Below are 25,592 nucleotides of genomic sequence, written 5' to 3'. Positions count from 1 at the left end.
ATTGTTCACCGTGCTTGTTGATTTGGTCTTAATTTTGCAGGACAGTAAATACTTCTTTGAGCAATTAGGGGAATTTGTCTTTAGAGTAGCACAAAAGGTCTTGAGGAGGATATTATTAAAAGTATGGTAACATATTAGAGGGTCTTTTCTAATCCCGTAGACTTTCTTCACATTCAGTGAATTGACCATCCGCTAGCTGCACATCTTGTGAATACGCTGGGAACAAAGTAAAAAAAAAAAAAAAAAAACAGTCTTCATGCTTCACACCCCTTTTCCACCAAACCGGTTCCAGGGCTGGTTCTGGGCCGGTGCTGAGTTTGGAACCGGGCTTTCTGTTCCCACTAACAAAGAACTAGCTCCGGGCCAGAAAAAACGGTTCCAAGGTAGCACCAACTCTTGCTGGGCTAGAGGAAAGAACCGCTTACGTAAGCATAAGGGAGTTGTTAAGACCAATGGCAATAGCAAGACTGTGAGACGGTGAGATTTTCAAATAAGCAACAAATTAATCTGGATGCAACAAAGCAGCAGTGGTCTGAGGAGGAGACGATCTGTTTTAGCGATATGGAGGGTGCTACGATCAAGTCCGTATTAGCAGGGGTGATAGTAAAAAAAAATCCTGAGCCTGAACTTTTTTTCCCTGGGAGGTCAACACAATTGTCATTTTTTGTCCTCTTAAAGTGTAAGTCTGGTGTAAATTGACCCATGGTCCTGTTGTTCAAGCTCACCACATGTAGCCCATAGAAAACAGAATGAGTAAATTGAACAACATACTGTAGGTGAACACATTTATTTTGGTGATTTCGGTTAACAGCCTGGAGCCTGGTGACGCCAGGCTAGAATCAATTTGATTGGCCAAAACCCAAGACCACCCCCTACACTATTACCGATTGGCTTAAGTATGGCTACTGGTGTGGTTTTGAGTGAAAGTGTCTCTCGGATCTACGCAAACGTAGTGCTGGGCGGTATGACCAAAAATTTACGGTATGAGGTGGCAACACTTGTGATTCTAATGTAGGGCTGAACGATTTTTGAAAATAATCTAATTGCGATTTTTTTCCTCAATATTACGATTGCGATTTAATATATTTTTTTTCAAGGTCCTGTTCTCATGTATTTTTCAACTACACAAGCAATAAATCAGTCTGTTTCAAGTAATTTTCACTTGAAATAAGTAGAAAAATCTGCCAGGGGAACAAGATTTTTTTGCTTGTAATAAGAAGATAAATCTTGCCCACTGGCAGATTTTCCTACTTATTTCAAGTGAAAATTTACTTGAAACAGGTGAAAATGGTCAAACAAGTTATTTATCTGGTGTTTTTTTTTTCTGGTGATGACTCTAAATGTTGAAATATCAGTAAAACCACATTCATTGATGAAATGATATAAGGGATGGAAAGGGGGAATGGCAGTTTTACAGGGGGGATGATTTGGACCGTTTTTATTTCAGGGGGGGATGATTTGGACCGTTTTTATTTCAGGGGGGATGATTTGGACCGTTTTTATTTCAGGGGGGATGATTTGGACCGTTTTTATTTCAGGGGGGATGATTTGGACCGTTTTTATTTCAGGGGGGGATGATTTGGACCGTTTTTATTTCAGGGGGGATGATTTGGACCGTTTTTATTTCAGGGGGGATGATTTGGACCGTTTTTATTTCTGGGGGGGGTGCCATCACATCACCCCTCATCCCCCCTCAACTCGAATACTGCTCACACGGAACTCAGAACTTCTTCATAAATAACTCCCAGAGAGAAAAAAAAACACCAGCAAACTAACAAACAAACCAATAAAGCTCACAGAGTTAACAAAACGAACCAGAAATGAACAACGCGCAGCTGTTTTAACCTCCTGATGAGCTGCAGGTGTGGTTTAAGGCTGATTTATGGTTCCGCGTTACACCAACGCAGGCCATACGCCGTGGGTTACGCGAACTACGGCGCACCCTACGGCGAAAGCTCTGCGTCGATTTAACGCAGAACCATAAATCAGGCTTCACAGCCCGACTCACTGTGAGCCCGGCTCGTACTCGTCGCCGCGCGCAGCTCCTCGCCAACTCCGCGCTCATATATTTAATAAATGTATAAAGCCCATATATTTATAAAGCCTCACTTGGCCGAACCCTAACGCTGAGACCATGGTAGATTTAGGTTACACGCGGACACGCGGCACTGTTGACTTTTCCCTACCGGCTCTGCTCACTCGCTAAACAGTCCCCTCACAAACAGTGTCCAGCGGCGCTACGTTCCTCCGCGCCGCGCGGCGTTCCCAACGTTGTGTACATACTCACCGGTATTACGGTATATGAAAAATTAATATCATAAGAAAAATAAACGGCAAACCTGATTTTTTTTTTTTTTTTTCTCGCAAACACCTCGGTATGCCGGAAATCCGGCGTGACGCCGGAGCGCTATCACCCCTGTATTAGATAAAAAAATGTTGTTGCTTAAACTTTCGCGCCAATGCAAACGCAGCAACGTAACTGACGTTTGCAGTGACGTAATGACATGGCTCCCCTTAGCATCCGAGCTATGAAAAAGCAAACCAGTTCTCAGCTGGTTCGCAAGTTGAACAAGTTCTGAACCAGCACTGAATCAGCACTGGCCCAGAACCAGCTCTGGAACCGGTTTGGTGGAAAAGGGGTAACACAGTCTTGGCTGCAGGAACTGGAAACAAAGAGTGTGACTGCCTGCTCCCCCCCACCCACCCCAAAATCATAAACATTGCTTTAGCCAATCACAGACTGGGGAAGGGTTTGTGCTCAGTGGAGGAGAGGAGAGTGGCTTGGGAGAGTTCGTGATGAGGCAGTTGTCCGTGTTTTTGTTGATGCTTTGTGTCTAATATCAACAGACGTCATGTCATCCAAAAATCTCTTACCCTTCCTTTAAGAACTTCTTCTAAAATAACAGAGACCGTATCGCTACGCAACTAAGATTGTTACCAACATAATAGTTGTCACCAGATAAAATCCCTCAACTTGCAACTAGTGTTATTTATTTATTTTATGGAGGAGTATATTAATTCTGCGGTCTTACGAACAGTTTGCTTTGAAAGTACCACTTGTTATCTCACGATAATGGAAAAAAAACAAAAAACATCCTGCACATGTTGGAAAAAACAAGGTTCAGGGTTTTTCTGGTTGCCTCTGTACTTTAAATATACAATTTAATTCCAAAACATGATAACAATGAATATCAGAGCTGCAGATAACACGACAGTGCCTGCTATTTTCCTGAGCATTTAATTTGCAACTAAACCGAAGAAAAATCTTTTTGCAGGTCTCCTGTCTTTAGCTGCATGCATTACTTAGGAATAAATGAAAGGCAGACAAATACCTGCTGGCTGGGGGGTGTGGCCTGAGGAATCGGTCCAGTTGGGGGGGCATGTCCTCCGCTGCTCAGCACTACAGGCATGCTGGGAGATGTACTTCTATGGTGGGGGCTGAATGAATCCTGCCAGAGCACTGCTTTCCTCTTCAACACACACACACTGCTCATTCCACCACAGCCTGTCTAGAGAGGGACACATGCGTTGAAAAATCATTAGTTCAAAGCTCTGAACAACCCGATAACATCAACCACGTCTACAAAAAACTAAGTATTAATTAAAAAGGTGCAGTATATGACATTTCAGCCAAAGTACGTCGCCTCGTCGGTCTTGCCTGTGTTTCCTTAGACAACCTCATCATATCAGCTTTATCTTTGAGGAAGCCAAACGATGTCCTTTGTTCAACAGAAGGTCACGTCACTATTTTCAACACAGACTTCATGATATCACTAAACAGCCTGGCCGTGTGCCGTAACAACAAGTTCAAAGAAGCTGCTGCAGAGAAGGACTACACACTCCTGGCTTCAGTCCAGGACAGTGAATTTTATCCATCAGACCAACTCCTCAAGGAGACGGCTGAATAAACTGCCAATGTCTTAATTTGAGACAAGGTTCTTGGCAATTTAACTATTTGCAATGGGACACTATATAATATGTTATACCTTTAGGAAAATACAGTATGGCTCCTTTGGCATGTCTGTTACACTCTTGGGCCCCGTTTACACGGAGCAAAAACAGAGGCGTTTTCATGCGTTTTGGTCGTTCGTTTACACGAAAACGGAGGTCAAAGTCACCAAAAACGATCATTTCTGAAAACGCCGGCCAAAGTGGAGATTTTCAAAAACTCTGTTTTCACGTTTGCGTCTAAACAGAGGAAAACGGAGGAAAACGGAGATTTAGGCTCAGAACATCACAGAAACGTCACCAGCATCATTTGTGCGACCTGTGTTTACAGTTTGTTTGGCCACCGTCAATATTTTCTTGTATTTTATATTCTAAAGTCACACTTAAAAAGTAAGACCCCGTCCACACGTAGCCGGGTATTTTTAAAACCGAATATTTCCCCCCCTCCGTTTATAAAATAATTTGTATCCATATTACATCGTTTTAAAAAAAAAACAACCCTTCCACACATAACCGAAGATCTGCTTTTTCGACCACATTCATAAGCATTCTAAACCTGTAGATCATCTGCGGCTCCCGGGGAAGCTGCACCTTCGCGGCGCGCAGCTTCCCCGGGAGGCGCGTCTCCTTCTCTGTGAGCCGCAGTTAACGAGCCCGAGTCCCCCCGTGTCCCGGCCACGGAGCTGCCACGTTAATATCTTAATATCTTCGGTTTAGCAGATACCCGGCTACGTGTGGACAAACTCCACTTCTCTGTCACTCCAAACGAAAGACTCTCGTTCAGTCTTGAAAGTAACTGGCAGTCAAGGCTGATTTATGGTTCCGCGTTACACCAACGCAGAGCCTACGGCGTAGGGTACGCGGCGACACGCTCGGTACTGCCCCCTGCAGGTTTGGCGGCTCATAGCACCATAACAGCGTTTTCATGCCGCTTCGTGTAAACGAGGATTTTTTTGAAAACGTAGAGGGGGAAATATCCGTTTTTGTAAATACCCGGCTACGTGTAAACGTGGCCTTGAAGTGTGTCCCCACCAACCCATTCACACCTTTACTAACTGAGCATCTGTGTGTTATCCGCAGCGTACCATCTTGCTTTTATAAGCAGCACAGGAGGTGGAAGCATGGATAAGATAACATATTCAAGAAGTGACATATCTTTTTCAATCTAATAACGCTGTTTAATCCCATCTTTTTTCTAAACTCAACAGAAGATGCATTTTAACCAGAAATACCCTGTACTTTTAGCGGCAGAACTTTTGAGCGTGTTTCTTTGTCAATCAATTATTATTCTTTTTGACTTTGCTCACGGTCACCTGTAACAACCGTTATTCATTCTCAAGCCAACTTGACCAGCACACGCTCTGTAGTGTCTCTTTCTGGCTAAATTAACCAGGTAAAAACATAGTTTGAATATTGTCTTTAAAGGAGCCGTCTGTAAGAAATGGCCAAAACTGGTACTGCAGTCACTTTCAAAATATTGTTGAGTGGCGTGTACCCTCCCCCTCCTCCCCCCGACCAGAGGTTGCCAGGTAGGCTGCAGAATGCAGCAGGAACGTAGGCTGCCATGGCTGCGATAATTAGAGCCGAGCTGGCAACCCGGATGCCGAAACATTACTGACTTGGTGATTGGGAGATAGGTGGAGGGTGGAGCTTCAGAAACAATACTGACTTGGTGATTGGGAGATAGGTGGAGGGTGGAGCTTCAGAAACAATACTGACTTGGTGATTGGGAGATAGGTGGAGGGTGGAGCTTCAGGCCAAAACAAAAAATGACAACATAAACATCAGTTGAGGGCTGCAACTCCTCTTTTTAAACTGGAATATCCTGGCTTGAGTGCTGTTGTCAGTGACATAAGTATTTGAAATGAACATGATTTTTAAATGTCTGTTGACATATCGGGGTCATTTTATGATTCGTTTTATTATTGCTCTTACATACAGCTCCTTTAATAACACTGGCTACTGCTATATAAAACTTTTTCATGCCTAAATTGTGCAATATGTTTTCTCCCCATCTGAAGATTATCACTTAAGAATATTTCACTCATAACTATTGTGATCCACTATGTTGAGGTCTGAGTAAACATCAGGGTTTGGGACACACACTGCCTCCTCGGCAGGGTTCGATGAGTTCACCCAAAGGCACAGCACTGGGCTCGTTCAAACATGTATATCTTTTGATGAGTTGGGTAAACCAAAATTACATTTTTGACTGTTTAACTAAACAGGAGCTGGTGGCAGTTCAGAGTCCCGTGGGACTTGAAGTTAAAGGGTCCCTGCACCACCTGCACTTGTTCAAAATCCTGTAGCTGGACTACGCAATATGACTACATTCCCACTGTACATCCTGGCACTGGTTCCATGTAAGATTTGAAAAATTCTTGCAATTCATTTTCAAAGCCCTAAATGGGTTGTGCCTTTAACACATCTTAGAATTACTGAGCTGGTATGTGACCTCCTGACCGCTGAACCCAGCAGACAAGGCCCTTCTTGCTGTCCCCATATCAGTGTGCGACAAAGATAGATTGTGACTTTTCTATAACCTCACTTACTTTATGAAACACTCTTGACATCAAAGTCAGACACAGTAAATATGTAGAAACAGTATCCAAAACTAACACCGCCCAAGCCCCAAACGCGGGTAAAATTTCTGTTTGGCAAGTAACTCACAGAGGATATCTGCCACACTGGTGTGTAAATGTTTCTGCCATTGGGCAATTTTAGATTAGACCCCGCTATTATCCTTGGACGACGAGCCCATGTTTAATGCACCTTGGGCAATGTCAACGCGAGGTGTGTCATTGCCTCCCCGGCGCCTGAAGCAAAGTTAAGTGGGAGGAACACGGCTCAGGAGGCGTCATCAAGTGGTACATAACATGGCCACCAAGATCAGAAGAGCTAGATGATGCAGGAGATGGAGCCGGTGGTGGCTCCATAATGAATAACAACAGGATTTGCCTTGTAACTTTTATGACCAGTCATCTCCCTCCGCCACTCTTGCTGCTGTGTTGGTTGAACGCAAAGAACTACTTTGTGAGGGTCTTTAGTTTTTTAATAAAATTAGTTGCGTGTCTTTCAAAGCCGCGGCCTGTTATTGCAGCTTCAGCACACCCCGATACAAATGGCATTAACAGACTTGTGCAGATCTGGATGACAAGCTGATGACTACCATTAATTAGAATCATGTGTGATGATGCAAGGCAACATCTAAAACATGCAGGACAGGGGATTCCGAGGACCAGGGTTGAAGACACAGCCAATTGCGTCGAACCCTGTGTAGAAATCTTCAAATTCGGGGCCCTGGATAGCTCACGTGGGTTGAGCGGGCGCCATTAGTTGTGGCTGTAGTCTTCGTGCAGGCAGCGCAGTTTCAAATCCCAGCCTGTTGCTGTGTACTGCAATGTCTCCCCCCTCTCTATACCCGTTTCCTGTTACCTACGGTCTCAATAAAGGCCACTAATGCCACAAAAACCTTCAAATTCCTCTTCAAAACATTGATCTTTGTATGTTTTTGTGCAAGTGGCTGTTTCCACTGCGAGTACACAGTACCCAGGGTTAGTAATGTGTAGGTAAAAATAAGCTAAAAATGTATGGAATAACAAACTTGTTTCAATGCTGAAAACAGCGTCACACAGCAAACATCCCTGATCCCGTGATTGTGCACTATTATAGTTTATCGTAGTTTCCAGTGGATCAGTGACGGACATATGGACACATTTGTACAATCGTAACAAATTGCAGGCCCAAAGTCACCAGCAGATAGATTCACAGCGCCTCTCATGGCAACTATATCAATAATACGCGTATCATACTTGAGGATTAAAGAATGATCAACAATGTACGATCTTAAAGCCGCGCAGAGGAACTTCTGCCATTTTTAGCTCTTTGGGTGGTGGAGGTTAGGTCGATTTTACAACACTGTCTTAAGATGTATTTTTGTTTGGTCCTCCTCCTGTTGCTCTCATTTTTCTCCTGACTTTACTTTTTTGAAAACCGTTGTCTCTGCCATGATGTGTGCTATAACTCTGTGAGCCAGCTGGTGGTCAGTCTTGTTGTGTGACATAATACTAAGCGATGTGCAGTTGCCTGACTGAGGCAGGAACTTATTTTGTCTGTTTTTTCCCCAATAGCACGCACGGAAGATCACTGCAGCTAGACAATGCTTTGTTATAGTAAGGAAATGTTCCTTCAAAGGAAATTGAAACAGATGCTTTAACATGAACAGAAGTAGGAATGCACTATATTGAAAATCTAAGCCAAAACCGATAATCTCCTGCTTCTGCATGGTCGATAAAGATTACCAATATATTAATATCTTTTACATTTAATAGAATCGTCATGCTGCAGTTTGTGCACCTAGAACAACTAAGATACAGTGATGACAAAAATGCACATTTTAGTAGCTTCCAAGCTGCAAGAGCAAACAGTAGTTGTGGCACTTCAAAATTATAATTTACTTTTTGTGAAAGAAAGGCACCTCAATACTTTATAAACAACTTTTGGATAAACTTGGGATGTGTCATATCAAACACAGTCAAGTGGTTGAAACAAAAGTCTACTGTGACTGCAGCCAGTACCGTAGACTTTACAATACTTAAAACTTGAGACCTGTCAACAGTTGCTGCAAATGTATAAAACACAACAGCAATAGAAACTCATAATCCAAACATTGAGTTAATCAAATATACTGACATCTCAGATCCAACAATTAAAACAAAACATGCATCTCTTAAGACAAAGGTTTAACATAATTATGACTGGTTTATTCATGAACAACAAAACAGAGATAGGTATTTGTATAGATTAAGTCAAATGTATTACAAAATAATTTACCTATATTAGCCAAGAATAAATATTTTAAATAAATAGAGTGAATGAATATACACACAACAAACTCTTCCTCTTTTAGGGAATAAGATAAAAAAAATAAAAAATAAACAGTCAATTGCAACAGAATTCTACATTTCATCCTTGAAGTTAAATCTTTTACTAGCACTGAAAATGGTATGGGAGTAATTTTTAAATTTCTGACTGGTCGTTTCAACAAAAACTAGAACAGGCACTGATTCTGTGATTTCCCTAAAGAGGGCCAAAGGATGCTCAAGTTTGTATATGAAAGTCACAGAAGGGACAGAACTGATACTATTCATACTGCAAGTAACACCACCCTGGGAGAAAGTGTCAGCCATTAGACCACTGAATAGTTCATGAGAAAAACATTTCATTTCAAGCTAACTCACATGACTGATACATTGTCTGTTAATGAGCAGCTGCATGACATTCTGCTAACATCAATGTAACTTGTATTTTTTCTTTTTTCGATTTTTTTGGGGCTCTAGTGGCCCTTTATTCAAGTTGCAGACATGAAGGGGGTAGAGAGAGAGAATGGGGATGACATGCAGCAAAGGTGCACAGGCCGGGATTCGAACCTGCAACCACTGCAGGAGGATTGTAGCCTCAGTATATGAGCCTCTTGCTTAACCCACTGCGCCACTGAGCAGCCCGTAACTTGTATTTTATAACACATTGGTAAAAACTCAAACAAAATTAACAAAGAAAACAGAAAACATTTACAAATTTCTATTTTCTACACAACATGTTCTTGTTGGGGTTTTTTTGTCTGAAATTTTATTCAGTTCAAAATGTGAGTTTCCCATGACAATTTAAACATTTTAGATTAAAGGAATACTCTAGAGTAAAGTAAAAACACAGGTTTATCGCAAGATGGTAATGAGTTTAAACTCTCATTAGCAATCAAAATGATGTGAACTGAGGCAATTTTGAGTTATAACAGAATATACAATTGCAGCAAAATGGCTTTTAACATTAGCCCAGAGGGCATGTAGTGATGCCAGGATGAATCGCTATTTTAGGCCTCTGACAAAACTCAAAAACACCATTCCACTTAAGTAATAGTGTGGATATGGTTCCTACGGATGGATCAAGATATTTTCTAACTTTGTGTACAAAACCTGGATTAAATAGACGTTTTGTACAACAATGTTCTTCCTTTTTGCCTCTACATTTGTAAAAGCTGGTACAAGTTGAATACAAATAGACGCAAAGGGACAGGTCGATGGCCTCTGCTTCCATAGAAGTGGATCAGTACATGTATATTTATGACAAAATAGGCAAACATTTAAGAAAAAGGCTTTTAATCATGCATCCTTTAACGGTACTTTGCATGATTTAAATAGTTGACTTGTACAAACTACACTTTTTGTACAAATGACATTGGTTCATCTGTAGGTACCCTGTCCACAATCTCACTTGAGTGAATGACATTTTTAAGCTTTGTTAAAAACACCTGCTTGCATTTTTAAGTGCCTCAAGCTATTATACTGATTTTAATAAATATGAATTTAAACACTGAAGTTTCATGAACACCCCTCTTGAATGTTATCAGTGTTTGAAAAGGCATTCATCGACTCAACACACAACTGAAACTTGCAACATGTATTGCGCAAATAGAACTATGAGAAAAACAACATTATCTAAGCAAGTGTGCACAGAGTAGATTACTAACTTTATTTGCAGGACATGGAAACAAACTGCTGCTGAAGAGGTCAGAGGAAGCCTAGTTACTTATCTAGGGTAAAGTGCCAAGAGCAGGCTGTTATTAAGTGTAGTTATGGAGAGATACGTGGTGACAGTGGTTGGGTATAAATTGTGTTTTATAGGCTTTCATCATACAACAAGTTCTAATCTCTGTTCAAATTAGCAGTTTGACATTAGTGTCCCCACAGGCCATGACGAAATGGCATTCAGCTCCTTTTCCTCTGAACCATACACCATAATTACCTACGTGAGGGACTGAAACATGTAAACGTAGTCTAGACTACATTTACATGCAGTCAAAATTCGGGTTATTGCTAATATTCCGGTTACTGAAACATTCGGAATATTCCGTTTACATGCGTGAGCAAACAGGGTTATCCCTGTATACATGGTAATTCATCATTTGGGATATGTGGATCAAACCAGCGACGCGCGGAGAACGTGATGACGCAATTTGCGTCATTTACGCTTCTTCTTCCTGTATCCAAATTCAAAACAAATGCTGCTTCGCGCAACTTTTCACTCACCTTCTTGTAAATCTCGCTATCCCCGTACTTTCTACCGTCCACAAATGTCAAAATGTTCATATCCTTCATTACATTTATGAAGTGATTAGTCTCCTCACTCCAAAAGTGTGGCGTGGTCTTGCGATTCGCCAGGTTTAGAAGTACTACCTGGACTCAAAAGACCAGGATTCCTTGTGAACAGAGCATGCGCAGAAAACAAATTCATGTTCCGTTTGATGGGGATATTCCATTTGGCGTTTATATGACCGAATATTTGGGTTAGAAAAGGAGTATCCCAGGGGTCATATTCGGGTTTTTAAAAACCGGAATATGAGCAAATTCGGGTCATTCAGAGGGGTTATTGGCGTTTACATGGCCGTGCAAATTCGGGTTATTGCCAATATTCGGGTTTTAAAAGGGTTATTGAGTGCATGCAAACGCAGTCAGTGGTTTAGTATAAGTTGTGTTTTATAGGCTTTCCTCATACAACAAGTTCTAATCTCTGTTCAAATTAGCAGTTTGACATTAGTGTCCCCACAGGCCATGACGAAATGGCATTCATCTCCTTTTCCTCTGAACCAAACACCATAATTACCAACGTGAATCACTGAAACCATGAATCTTCTGAAACACATGCAGCTTCCTCAGAGTCTGCTGAAACCACGGTGCAACACACCACCTCCAAAAAGACCAAAACAAGCCAGCTCGCCAAACGATGACCCGTGTCTGTAGTCCTGCCTTTGTTTTTGTGGCTTCTCCCTCTCCATCCTCTCCATTCATCAACAGGGAGATGTTAGCGCTTCATTTCAACGCTGCTGCTCCAAAACCAGACAACAGAAGCACCCGGAAATCAAGCAAAAAAAAGCATCAGCTTTTCTCCCAAAAGAGAAGCTGGCTTGATTTGGGTTTGACTTAACTTAAGCACCCGGAAACATGCAAGCCTAACCGGGTTAATCATTCAATACGCGGGATCGATCCCCCCCGCATACCGGGGGACAGACACACAGACAGACAGGGGTGTGACAATCCGGGCAGGAAACACCGCTGGTTGTCTCAACTCAAACCTCCCGTCAGACATGACACATCAAAACGAAAGGGGATACTAAGATGCTTTGTAAGGTGGTGTAGGGGCTGCAACTACAAGGGCTCCCCTCCGTCAATCTGCGGCCACTCTCCCCGGTAACGGGGCGCTCAAAGCCCGTGTCCAGCAACAATAACACGGCCTCTTGTCGCAAGCTCGCCCCGGCAGCCAAACACGGGCTCCTCTCCTCTCCTCTCCACGTCTGTGCTCGTTTTTGTTACCGATATACGGGTGTCCCACCTGCCTGCCCGGGTCTCAGCCCCCCCGGAGCACCGGGAGCGGGCGCTAACAAAGGCCCGACGGCTGTCTAGGGGGGGAAGAGCGACTACAGCGGCAGGAAGGAGGCGGAAAGGGAGGCAGCCGCCTCAGTCTCACTAAACGCTCCGGCTCGGCCCCTCTCCCGGCTATCAGAGCAACAATGTCGGACGGGATTGGTGAATAACGAACGCCTCGTCCGAGCGAGAGCGGAGAGGAGGTGATACTGACCGGCGGAGAGGGCGGATGGTCGCGGATTTTGGCCCCAGCTTCTCCGTGACACCCCGGGCTTTCACTCCGACAACATGGCGGCTCGGCGGAGGAGCAGGCGGCTGCAGCGCTGCATGATGGGAAGGGATGAGGGGACGGTTCATTGCGCCACCCGGGAGGGAAGGGGGGTCCATCCCAGACCCGGGCCCTTTGTTGGCTCTCTGCATTTACAGTCTCAGAAAATTTAGAATATTGTGATTGTTCTGTAATGCAATTACAAAAACAAAAATGTCATACATTCTGGATTCATTATAAATCAACTGAAATATTGCAAGCCTTTTATTATTTTAATATTACTGATCATGGCTTATAGTTTAAGAAAACTCAAATATCCTATCTAAAAAAAATAGAATATTCTGGGAATCTTAATTTTAACTGTAAACCATAATCAGCAATATTAAAATAATAAAAGGCTTGCAATATTTCAGTTGATTTGTAATGAATCCAGAATGTATGACATTTTTGTTTTTTTAATTGCATTACAGAAAATAAAGAGCTTTATCACAATATTCTAATTTTCTGAGACAGTCCTGTATATCTATTATGGTTTTGGGTTCATCTAATTCACACATATTCACCGTATTAACTCTTGCTTCTATGTTAGAAGTTTGCTAGATAATAGTTCCTGTTTAATAAGGAAAAGATTAATATGAAAATTAAAAAAAAAGCTTTAACAAAAATATTATTCACTATTTTATAGACGGTATTAGAAGTAGCCTACCTGAGTCGGGTAAAATATATTTTAAAATCGTGGCGTTGTGGAGATATCAAATGACTTCATTGAGATGGTTCAAACACAAAGCACCGGGGTCGCCACGGTAACGGGTGCTTGCAGCCATGGCAACGTGCTGCGCCCCACAGCCGTCCAGAGCGTGGATGCTGGACGCTCCGTTACGTCTCGGGAATGTGAGCAGACAGTGTGAAAAGAGGGGGGTGTTTGGCCCGCGGAATAAAAATACCCCAGCGGGCTTTTTGGTGACGGTCCAGCGTCGACTCCGGGTCTGTACGCGACCAGAATGAAGAAGACTGTCCCGGCCCGGTGTGTGGATGACGTAATGCATGAGATTTAGGCTGTCTGTAGGGAAATATCTATGGATATTTTTAGAGCTGGTTGCCTTAGATACATGTATAGCTCAGATCCCGGATTAAATAGTCATAGATATGTTTATGAAGTCATCTGGATAATTTAAAAAGAAAAATTACACAATTGGATAAGAATAATTAAAGTATACACAGAATAAATTGCATCCTATATTATACAAAAGGCAAAATCTACTCATAGTTTGGTCTAATACTATTTTGATGGGGTCTTTTTTTGTTAAATAGAATATATATATTCTCAGAAGAGGACGGGAATATTACTGAAATTCAAAATTTGACAACCACATAGCTTAAAAGGGCCTTTAAAAAGACATTATTTTAAACTAATACCAAAACTTAGATTGCCCCTTTCTTTCATAGAAATCCAGTGGAATACAATGTTACCCACAGAATTTCCATATAATTCGTAAGTGACTATATTTAAAAGTTGTCTTGTGAAACCCCTCATCTTAGAAAGTTGACAAAAGATGTTTTGTTTCAAAATAATACCTTTATGAATATCATACTGCTACTTTTGTATTGAGTTGTGTTTCTATCACACATATCCCATTGTTCTCACAGCAAAACACCAGCTCAGAAAGTGTATTTTTTGAATAAACAGCTTGATTCATCAGTAAAAAAAAAAAAAACAACCTCACCTAATACCAGTAGCAATTTAAAATCAAGGCATTAATATGCTGAATTTATTACAATTTTAGATACAACAGAAGTCCCATTTAATGTAGAAAGTGTAATTTTATTATTTCAAACTTCACCTTACTCCAAAGAGGGTCTGCGCCTCATACCTGTTTCCTTCATCCCCTCTTTCTGTCTCTACATCTACAACAAAAAAGTCAGAACATATCATTACATGCCAAGTCTCATTTATTGCCAATATCTGGTGTGGACCAGCAAATAAATTGCATGGAGCCTTGTAGTTACTGAGATAATAAAGGATAACATTAACTAATAATGAAAAAAAAAGAGTGGCAGGATAAGGATATGCAAGAAGAGAGATGAAGAGAAACAGGTATGAGGTAAAAAAAAAAAAAAAAGACATGTAACCTTCTTTCTTTGTCATCCTACCCAGTGCAAACCCTTTTCTAAATGGATCCAACAGAACAGAACAATCATTGGCTTGTTATTTACATGCACAGTATTCCCCGTTGCCCCATCCCCCATGGACACACTAATGCCTGATCCCAAAGCCATCTGCATCTCTAGTGGACACGTGCACACCAGGCTGGAAAGATGCTTTTTAGGAACAAAATAACTTGGCACTGTAATCAAATCATATTAAGACAATGAGGTGATCATTATAAAATAAAAGCTCAATAGAGACTTTCTCTGTTAAGTACTGCTCTATTAAAATAAAATAAAAATAAAACACAACAGTGAAACACTCTTGCAAAGGATTGCTCTGTGCTGATTGCTGTATGTCACTTAATGAAACTAGCCAGCTGGATTTGATGAAACTTGTAGGGACAGGTGGAGGTACATTGATGGATTTTAAAAAGGCAGAAGTTCACTTTTTCTTAAAAACATGAAATAGGGCATCGGCCGTGGTGGCGGATCAGACTGTCCTAGTTTATTTTGAATCAGTCCTACTTGTCAACCTGCTACTGTTAATACTTATAAGGGGACCGCATCCCGCGGCTCAAAATAGTAGCGACAAATGCGGTATTTACTCCTGTTGCACTGACCTTTGTGAAAAATTGTGCAGGCCAGCTGTTGTAAGGAGGTCATTTTAAAAACAATGCAGAATAAATGGGTTTTGGCCAAAGCTCCTTCGGGAAGCTGGAAAGACCAAGAGAATATGACAAACCTTTTAATCACATTCATCGCTTTAACAAAAAAAAAAAAAAAAAAGATAAAATAATGTCTGGGCTGCGATGTAAAAAAAGGTTGAATGTCAATAGTGGTTGTTTCCACCTGGGAGGAGGTTAAAGATGGCTTTAGGAACAGGAAACTGTAAGACTGCTCTAGTTTGACATCACCACGTTCTAAAACGACAACAGGTACACGCTGTGCCTCTTTTTATTATGTGACCCCCACCCACCCAAAGATTAACAGACACACTTACAAAAAAAAAAACAAAAAAAAAGTGATGGGCACCAAGTCCAGGGTGCAACCACACAGCTTGTCTTGTGAAGTTATACAAGGTCACACACACACACACACACACATGCACGCACACGCACACACACACACACACGAGGGAGTGTTGAGATCTGGCAGTTTAGAAAATGGTTTCTTCTGTGATTTGACAGACACGTCCCAGCTCCTGCTCTTCGTTTCTTTTCCACCTCTTTCTTCACGTCAAACCTCCTGGCACGATGTTCCTCTCCGGAACTCGGTACATTCCAGTCAGGGTTGTATTTTTATCATTTATTTATTTTTTTTTTCCTTTCTCAGACACAAGCACACATACACAAACATCTCTCCCTCTGGGTGGGGTTAAAAGTCCGTTCCTCAGGTAAGCTGTGACACAGAGAGTGAGTATAAACCGGGGCGACCCGCTGCTGCCTCTCCATCCACAGAGACGCACTCCACCGGCGTTTGGCCACAAGAGGGTGCCTCCAACACTTAACCAGCCCTGGACGCAGACAGGATGAGTTGAAGAGGTTTTGACAAGTAGGGATCAACACATTAAACTGCACTTTGATATGATGACATGAGAAGGAGACTCCACCAATGTTGTACACGTCGAAATGACTTAAGGATACTTCACAGCCTGCAAAAGCAGTTTGTTATACTCAGTACTTGAGTTGTAAAAAAAAAATCAGGGGGGATGGTGGATTTTATCATATGGGGACAGATAATTTGTGCTGATTACAAATAATATAATATATTACAAATAATAGCACTGACCAAAACACCTGCAGAAATACTGCAGGAATGACATAGCAGCAGTTAAATGCAGCCTTCTGTAAGCTTTAAATATCCACTGGGCTTACATCAAATACATCAAAACACAACAATAAAAAACAGTTAACTGAACTTATCAATATGACTCTGTCCTTCACAGGATAAGTAAAATGGATCACTGCAAAATCTCAAAATCTTAACAAGAATATTTGTCTTATTTCTAGTTAAAATGTCTAATTTTAGTAAAAAAAATCTTATTACACTTAAAACAAGACTCATCACTGGAAAAAAAACAACAATTTTCACCTGTTTCAAGTAGATTTTCATTTAAAATAAGTAGAAAAATGCCAGTGGAACAAGATTTTTTTGCTTGTAATAAGAAGATAAATCTTGTGCCACTGGCAGATTTTCCTACTTATTTCAAGTGAAAATTTACCTGAAACAGGTGAAAATTGTCACATTTTTCTGGTGTTATCTTTCTGGTGATGACTCTAAATGTTGAAATAGCAGTAATACCACGTTCATTGATGAAATGACATAAGGGATGGAAAGGGGGGGATGGCAGTTTTACAGGGGGGGATGATTTTGACCATTTTTATTTCAGGGGGGATGCCATCCCCCCTCATCCCCCCCTCATCCCCCCTCAACTCCAGTACTGGTTATACTGCATCTGAAGTGAGATTTCTGAATAAAATGACAGCAACTCCAAAGGTGCATTTAAATTGAATTATAATTCCTAGAGATTGAATTAGCGCTCCATACGAGGAATATAAGCCTCATTTCCACTGCATTACGGACTGATCTAAATAAACTACCCCAACAAAAGTCCCTGATACTATAGAAGTAGAAGAGTTGTGGGTTTGACACTTGCAGTCGTTATCTCACATGTCGATATGCTTTATTTAAGTCAGCCCTTTTAGGTTTATGTAATCCCCCCTGCTGCAGCTGGTCTTCTCTTCTCCAAAACTCACTCAAACAACACTTTATAATTTGGGAGATCACCTGACGACTGTTTTAAAAAGAAATAAAGATTACCGGACATAGAATCCCCAAATTTACTCCTAGATTCCAAAATTACTATTTTACGAGTCCTTAATTATAAAAGAGGCTAAGAAATTGCTGGAGTACCCCGTAAAAGAGATCTGAGGAGGATGAGAGGAAAGTTGTTTTCATGACTCACGTGTAAAGAGGCTGCAGCTGGAGATGAGAGGACTTCTGAGGAGGCTGGTAGCCGTACGAGTCAAACCCACCGATGAAATCAACTTCAAAAAGGAGAAAAAGAAATGAGATGTCACCCATCTGCTTTCCTCCAAACTATTTATTTGCATCCTTCAAAAGTGTTGGAAACAGATTTGAGTTTAATACAACATTCATGCATCGGACTGCATAATCCAGTGCATCCAGCACGCCTTAACAACACTGTAATCCCACAGCAGAACGAGCAGACAGACACCTTGTTGCCTCTTACGCATGTCACTGGCACATCGCTTCTCTTTTTTCTCGTTAAGAGGAACAGAGCATCGGTTGAAACAGAAAATCATATCAGATCGTCTACATCATTTGATATAAAAACCACAAGATAGTAATCTATTTTCTCCACAGGCAACACCTCTGATTTTAATCCTTTTTCATGAGATGTTGTTTTCTTTCAGTCTTTTTCTCCAAAATATTAAAGAAAGCTTGAACGTTATTTATAATAATGTAATAATGTAAGGTATAATTTATGTATATAGTTTCTTTATGATACAAACAGATAATACAAGAGCGTAACTCTTTTAAACGCAAATAGAATGATCTGATTTGATCAGTAATTGATTGATAAATCGATTAAATGGTCAATGACTTTTTTCTCATTGCGTTTTAATAAAGACACTGAAAAATAAAAAAAGCTGCCAATTAAAAAAAACAAGCCTATGACTTTATTACAAAGCTGCAAGTCAAATATAATTAAAATCAGATAAAACAATTATTGTCAAAAATGCTGGCCACACAGTCTCAAATGAGACCCACACCTGGTTAAATAAATAAATAAATAAAACTAATTTCAATACATGAGTAAAATGGTTTGTTTAAAAATAAAAACCTGAACCCAGAGCGAGGCGGTCCGTGGAAAAACGAGACATTCCCTGAATTAAGACGGTAAACTGGAGGCCAGTTGCTCCTACTTAAACATACTCGATTAGCTGATCGTAGGCAAGTGTGACCACATGTGCGAAAGCAGAACTTTTGGCTGTTTGTGAGCATTCAGGTGTGTGTGTTAACACGATGCCAAGGAGAAAAGACAATTGGTTTAGAGAAGTACTTGTTGCTGGCATCAATCTGAAAGGTGCTGTAAGATCATTCACTTCCAAACAGTTTTCACAAAAGTAAAACCTTCAGGACAATTATTTATCTTCCTAAGAGTCAATGTTTCAGCTACTTCACCTCAAGGTCAGATTTGAACTACAATACTCCACAGAATTAACAAAACCACAATTAGCAGGTCAAAGCAAAGTTCACGACTGTATAGTTGAATAAAGACTGGCCTGTTTGTCAGGAAAAGGGCTCTTCCCTCTGAAACCAACACAGCAGCACGGCGTGGGTTTGCAGAGCCGGCCAAACCACAAGACTTCTCGAGGTAAGACCTAAGTGCAGATGTGTGGCCATAATGCACACGTTCAGCGAGAGCACTGACGCTTTATCCCAGCTCTCAAGCACACCACAGTGAGGGATGATAACCTGAGCTAATTTTCCAGCCACAGCACCGAGGCACAGCGCAGTCAACGAGTCAAACAAGACGTCGTCTCTATTCTAGTCAAGCGAGACGCCATCCCTCAGAGAGCAAACGCTTGGCTCAGTCGCAACCCTGCCATGATCCCACACAAACCAGCAAAGCTGCATACGGCCAAAATGTTTAAGAATCAAGGTGTTAAAGTGACCAAAAGTCCAGGCGCCAGACTGAAAAGCTGCGGTGGGAGCAATAAGAGAGACTTGTTATGTCATACAGAAATGACTGCTTCAGGTTGTTGCTTCAAAAAATAAGTTACTGCAAGCTATCGAATCATAATGAGCACTTATTGTTTTACATTTTGGCCTAATTTTTTGTTTAAACTACAGCACGGCTTTTTATTCCATGTGTGGCCGTATTTAGGTCATTTAAAGATCTGCTATGGTTTTTAATCAGGTCCTGATGCACAAACCTCACACTTTAACTGGGTACACCATTGTTTTTACTGTTACAAAGAAGAAAAAAAAGGTTGCATAAATGTTATAAAACTGTTATATCACAACCACTATGTTATTCATATAATATCAAGACGTTAAACAGACACCACATGCCCTTCCAATAACAGGAAATCAAATACCACTATATTTTCTAAAATGAGTGAACGTAAAATACAGCGGCACCTCACAAGATGATTACTTTAGACACACAGGTGGCTCATCTGACAGCCAAACCCTTGCAAGCAGGCAGACGCACGCTGCACAAACCGTTCCCCAGAGATGGATCAACCCGATCACCCAGAGGGAATCCTCTGCACTGATATCACTGATCATGACACGTCCAGGAGAAAACAATGAAGTAGCATCACTCACACCCAAAGCCGTGAACCTCAAATACACAAGTTCTCTCTGCACTCAAGTGACAGGAAATAGAAAGACGCCAGAGAGCTTTTAGGAGAAGACAAAAGCACTCACAGCTGTCCTCGTCGTCCTGGAAGACTTTGCTTACGTAGCAGGCGTACACGAAGCCGAAGAGCTGTTGGAAAAGAGATATGGTGAATGTTTTGAAGTATAAACCTTAGGAATGTCCCTCCAACAATTCACAGGAAAAGTTCTGGCACAGCGTTTAAAAATCAGCTGTACAATCTCAACCATGTTGCAGAACAGAGGAGGAAGTCAGGAAACGTGCGTGGAGATACGTACGGCCAAAAGGATCTGGATGGCTGAACTCAACACCTCGATGTACTGGTAGTCGAGCAGACACCCGGACACGGTGATCACGTGGTGGTCATCGGGGGCTATGCGAGAGTCTAGCACTGGCGTTACCAGGCAACCAGGACCGTGCTCCATCCACCAAGAACGATGGAGGGATGTGTTGAAGGTCATGAGAAAGTCCCTGTCCTGAACACAGACAAGGTATTCATATTTTCACAGCTGCATCCTGCAGCTGGATCAGACGAGGGGACTTTGAACATTTGACTGATTGTCAGACAAACAAGATGATGGCTTCATTTGTTGTCAAAAACAGATGTTGGGAAAGTGTCTCCATGACTCACCTGGGACAGGTTTCCAACCTCCAGGTAGAAACAAATGATGAAGGAGTTCCATCCCACCCAAAGGACCAGCCATACTGCATACTACCAAGAGGATAAAGGGATAAACACACATGAACTGACGGTGGTTGTAAAAGCTCGCTGGAAGATCTCGTACATGTAGGCCACTTACAAAGATGAGGTATCTGAAGCGAAACTGCACGGTGCCAAACATGCCCAAGATGACGGCCATGATGTGCAGGAAGTTGGCAAGAATAGGAGCCCACTGGTACCCCAGAAAATCAAACACCTGCCTCTGGAGGGCTGCCACCTATGGGACACACACAGAGGAAAAGGCACATTAGAAAAGAGATTAACAACAACAACAATTAAAAAAAACACACACACACTTTGAAGTGCTATCCGACACATACACATCTAATCAACACACAAACCAAATACACACAGGGACAGGGACAACACACACACACGCGCACACATACACACACACGCACACACACAGGTCTGCCGCAGTTGTTTCCATGGTAACTGCCTGGAGCACCAGCCGGTCCAGTGACTGTAAAAGAGGAGCACCCCCAAAAAGCTCTGCTAAACTAATGAGAATATATGGGCCAAATCCCCCTGCTGCACAACAACTCATCAAGCCTGAAAACAATGGCCTCCTCCTCGGCCTGGCCCTCGCGCCGCTCTCGTCCCTGCCTGATACACACTTAACACTGACCCCTTCTCACAACACTTTATACATTCAGTTGCATTTCACCACATGTCACAGTCTGGTCGCCAGCAGTTGCAGGAAAGGACCCCACTAACCAGAGAGGCTGGAGATGGTGACACATGGAGCCAACATTCACATGAGTTTGCATCAATGGGCATGTCGCCCCTTCCCTTCCCTTGCCTGTAATCCTGTAAAGTGGTATGGCAGCCCAACAGCTGCAGCTAAGGGCCTTTTGTGTGTGTGTGTGTGTGTGTGTGTGTGTGTGTCTGTCAAAAAATGCCTGATTATAATGTGTGTGACTGTAGCACACTGCCCTAATTATATCTTTGAGATGAGTGTGTATTGAGGTAACTTTAAACGTGCATTCACACACAAACACACACACACACACACACTTGTGCACACTTACCAGCTGCAGGGAGCATATCACCAGCAGCGTGCATCTGCCGTCGCACTTCCCCATTTTGGAGGTCTCGGGACGCGGCTTGGAGCCGCGGAGGCTCCGGGGGAACGACGGGTCCCCGGTCAGATCCAGACTGCCTGCCCGTCCCGGATCACACCATTCCCGGGTGCACGGACCAGTCCGTCCGCACCAGTCCGACCGCCGGCCGATCACTGAGACTCCCGCATGTCGGGCTCCAGCCCGGGTTGATCCTGCGAAGTCCTTCAGCAGTGGGGAGGAAGAGGAGGAAGAAGAATAGGAGGAGGAGGAGGAGGAGGAGGAGGAGGTGGTGGTGGTGGTGGTGGTGGTGGGGTTCAAGCTGGCCCTGCTACGAGGTCCGACCGACACCGAAACACCTCGGCCACACCTTCCGGAGAGAGGACACACAAAGACACAAAGAAAGACGGAAAGCTGTCATAATCCGCCCCGGGCTGCGGGCAGAAATGAGCATCATATGATACGAGATCACACGAGGGCGGCGGGGAGGAGGAGGAGGAGGAGGAGGAGGAGGAGGAGGAGGAGGAGGAGGAGGAGGAGGAAGAAGAGGAGAAGGAGGAGGAAGAGGAAGAGGAGGGCGACCCCGCGATGGGGCTCCACGCAGCCGCCGCGGACACAAAGCAGCCCGTTGTGAAGCCCGGTTTATGGTTCTGCGTTAAATCGACGGCGTAGCCTATGGCGTAGGGTACGCGGCGACGCGCACCGTGCAGTGCGCGTCGCCGCGTACCCTACGCCGTAGGCTCTGCGTTAGTGTAACGCGGAACCATAAATCGCGGATCTCCGGGATGCTGCTCGTCTCCTCGTCGGGGGGTTTCAATCTCCTCCGGTTAAACGGGGTTTGTTTTGGGGGGGGTCTCACCATCAGGGGGGGGTCCGGCCTCCGTCTCCCTCTCTCTCGCAGCGTCTTTTGTCAACAATCGGAGCCGGGGCCGAGGCAGGAGGAGCCGCCGGGGCTGGGGCCGGGTCTGGGGGAGGGAGGGAGGGAATCAGGGGGGGGATCGCCGTCACCGCGACCCCTCGAGGAGGAGCCGCACTGATCCTGCAGATCCTGCAGATCCTGCAGCCAGCCAGGGGTGCAGATCCGATGTCAGGATTGGGGGGGACACCAACTTGATTTTAATTTTTAATTTTTTGCCAATATGCAACTCATACCATGCCATAAATTGGTAAAGGCTCGCCAAAAAATACTGCACAGGGAATCATTTATTGTGCTTACCTTTCTTGTTTATTTGTCCTAAACAGCCAACAGTGTGTGTCACTGCTTACTTAACTGTTATATTCGTAAATCATAATTTTAAGGGTTTTGGGCATGTAGTGTCTACTCATCTCAAATTCTTCTCACCATCTTCCTTTTATCCTATGGGACTACTTTATGCACGACCAATTGATATATGGATGAAATATGAATCAGAATCAGAATCAGAAAGGGGGTTTATTGCCAAGTTTGTCAACACACACAAGGAATTTGTTGTGGTGATTGGTGCAATACAGTAAGAATAAAAATAAAGATAAAAAATAAAAAATATCAAAGCAAACAAATATGGAGATAAACTGAGAGATAGAATAAAGTAAAATGTACAACAGGGATAAACAGAAATGTACAATATGAGGATTTAAATAGTGCCGGATATGGAGCCCTAAACAAGTTGTTTAAACTATGATCATGTTTTAACACAGTTATGGTGGCAAACAGTTCTAAAAAAAAAATCTGTACACCTCAAAACGCACCATGGATGTATTATTTTTTTAGAAATATATTTTTAATAAATATTCTACATATTCAACCTTTAAGTCTGAAAATACATTTGTTCAATTTTGAATAATTTAGGGTATTTTTATTGGGGGGACAGTTCATGTTTTTCAGAAATTGGGGGGGGGGGGGGGGGGGGGGGGCATGTTCCCCCCGTCCCCCCCGGATGTGCACCCCTGCAGCCAGCATCTCTCCCCCTCCACGAGGCGGCACAAAGGACCGACACCAGCCTGCGGGACAGATGCGCAACTGATGGCCCCGATTCATCCAAGTTCCGCCGGCGACCGCAAGCGTCCAATAAAAAGAGAGTCCCACGTGACGAGAGGCGGAAAACAGCCGCTTTCATCATGAAACCACGTTATGTTCGTGTTCAACAAAGTGGCAAAACACTTCAAACTTAAGCCTGATTTATGGTTCCGCGTTAAATGGAGGCAGAGCTCTGCGTTGGTGTAACGCGGAACCATACATCAGACTTTAGTCTTCTCTGTTTTATGGTGGCTGATTGGAATAACCGTAATTATGGTCTTTTTTCTTTTTTTTGGGGGGGGGGGGGGGGGGGGGGGGGTCTAAATGACTTGTCCTCATTTAGCTAGTTGCTTAGGCAAGGCAAGTTTATTTGTATAGCACAATTCAACACTAGGTAATTAAGATAATAAGATAAAGATGAAGATACTTTATTAATCCTTTGCAGGAAATTAAGGTGTTACATCAGCAGCAGCACCATCAGTGCATTTTTCAAGCATGCATTCAAAACAAAGATAAAAACAGGTCCAATAAAAAAAGAGATCACTTAGAATTAAAACTAGATTTAAAATGAAAATGCTGGGGTACTAAAGTGCTTAGTAATAAAGTGCTAAGAATAAAGTGCTGGAGTATTGCACATAGCACATTATAGAGCTTGATGGCAGCTGGAAGGAACGACTTTCTGTGTATATTTCAAAGTGCTTCATCAACATTAAAAGCAGCAAGACAACATTAAACAGTAAATAACAAATAAAATGAATAAGAAAAGAGGTAAAATAATAAAAAGCACAAGTTGTTAAAAAAGTAAGGGCAGTATAGTACAGCAGGTAAGTATTTCATTTAAGAGTACACTTCAGTAAACAGTAATGTTTTAGGCCTGATTTAAAGGAGCTGACAGTTGGAGCAGACCTCAGGTCTACAGGAAGTTTGTTCCACCGGTGAGGAGCAGAATAACTGAACGCTGCCTCACCTTGCTTGGTTCTGGTTCTTGGGAAGCACAACAAACCAGATCCAGATGAACCTCAGGGGTCTGGGAGCTTCATAGGGAACTAACAGATCCAGCATGTATTTTGGTCCAAGACCATTCAGTGCTTTGTAGACCAGCAGTAAGATTTTAAACTCTATCCTTTGACTCCCTGGAAGTTAATATGGTTCAGTTAAATGTGTTTAAATATTTTTGTGATGCTCTCTGTAAACTGCTGTGGTTTATCCACATATTCCTATTTATTTGCTATGAAAGATGGGAATAGAGCCTGGAGGCCTTGGACGAGTCACCAGTTCATCACAGGGCCACATTTACACCAACTATCACACTTCTATGAGCAATTAATCCCACATACATGGTTTGGTACTGTGAGAGGAAGCCATGCAAACAGAAGGGGAGCATGCAATGTCCCACAGTCCCCCCACCTTAGCATCAAGTCACTGGTGCATGTTTAAAATCCACAGAACAATAAATCAATGTTCTTCAGTCCAGATCCTCAGGACCCGCTGGTCTAGACGTTTCATACAATTGTCTGCTCCAACAAACCTGGTTCAAACTAAAGGGTTCTTTGCTTCTCAAAATAAACCGAGAAGCGTATGTTGATCCATTAACTTTAATCAGACGTGTTAAGAGCAAGA

The 25,592-nt window shown here is 42.6% G+C and overlaps 2 protein-coding genes across 7 annotated transcripts in view; both read right to left on the bottom strand.

Moving 5' to 3' along the window:
• Nucleotides 1-12,697, bottom strand: part of pum1 (pumilio RNA-binding family member 1) — a 34,850-nt gene extending 22,153 nt beyond the window's left edge. For 5 of the 6 annotated variants that reach the window (XM_061742595.1, XM_061742598.1, XM_061742597.1 and 2 more), the window contains exons 1-2: nucleotides 12,580-12,690; nucleotides 3,333-3,505 (exon numbers count right to left, since the gene is read on the bottom strand). In XM_061742595.1, the coding sequence (XP_061598579.1) occupies nucleotides 3,333-3,494 (162 nt within the window). In that variant the 5' untranslated portion in view covers nucleotides 3,495-3,505; nucleotides 12,580-12,690. Of the gene's footprint in view, nucleotides 1-3,332; nucleotides 3,510-12,579 lie in introns of all 6 variants that reach the window. The other variant, XM_061742596.1, reaches the window with a different exon arrangement.
• Nucleotides 12,698-14,434: 1,737 nt separating this feature from the next.
• nkain1 (sodium/potassium transporting ATPase interacting 1) lies at nucleotides 14,435-22,933 on the bottom strand. The gene is made up of 8 exons (XM_061742594.1): nucleotides 22,836-22,933; nucleotides 21,947-22,346; nucleotides 20,995-21,132; nucleotides 20,826-20,906; nucleotides 20,473-20,670; nucleotides 20,245-20,305; nucleotides 17,747-17,828; nucleotides 14,435-16,294 (listed from the first exon to the last, which is right to left on the bottom strand). The coding sequence occupies exons 2-8, from the start codon at nucleotides 21,998-22,000 to the stop codon at nucleotides 16,285-16,287; spliced, it is 624 nt and encodes a 207-aa protein (XP_061598578.1). The 5' UTR covers nucleotides 22,001-22,346; nucleotides 22,836-22,933; the 3' UTR covers nucleotides 14,435-16,284.
• Between the last annotated feature and the right edge of the window lie 2,659 nt (nucleotides 22,934-25,592).

Source organism: Cololabis saira, chromosome 15 (assembly GCF_033807715.1).
Source record: "Cololabis saira isolate AMF1-May2022 chromosome 15, fColSai1.1, whole genome shotgun sequence".
NCBI lineage: Eukaryota > Metazoa > Chordata > Actinopteri > Beloniformes > Belonidae > Cololabis > Cololabis saira.
This window is presented reverse-complemented; position numbering and strand designations above follow the sequence as displayed.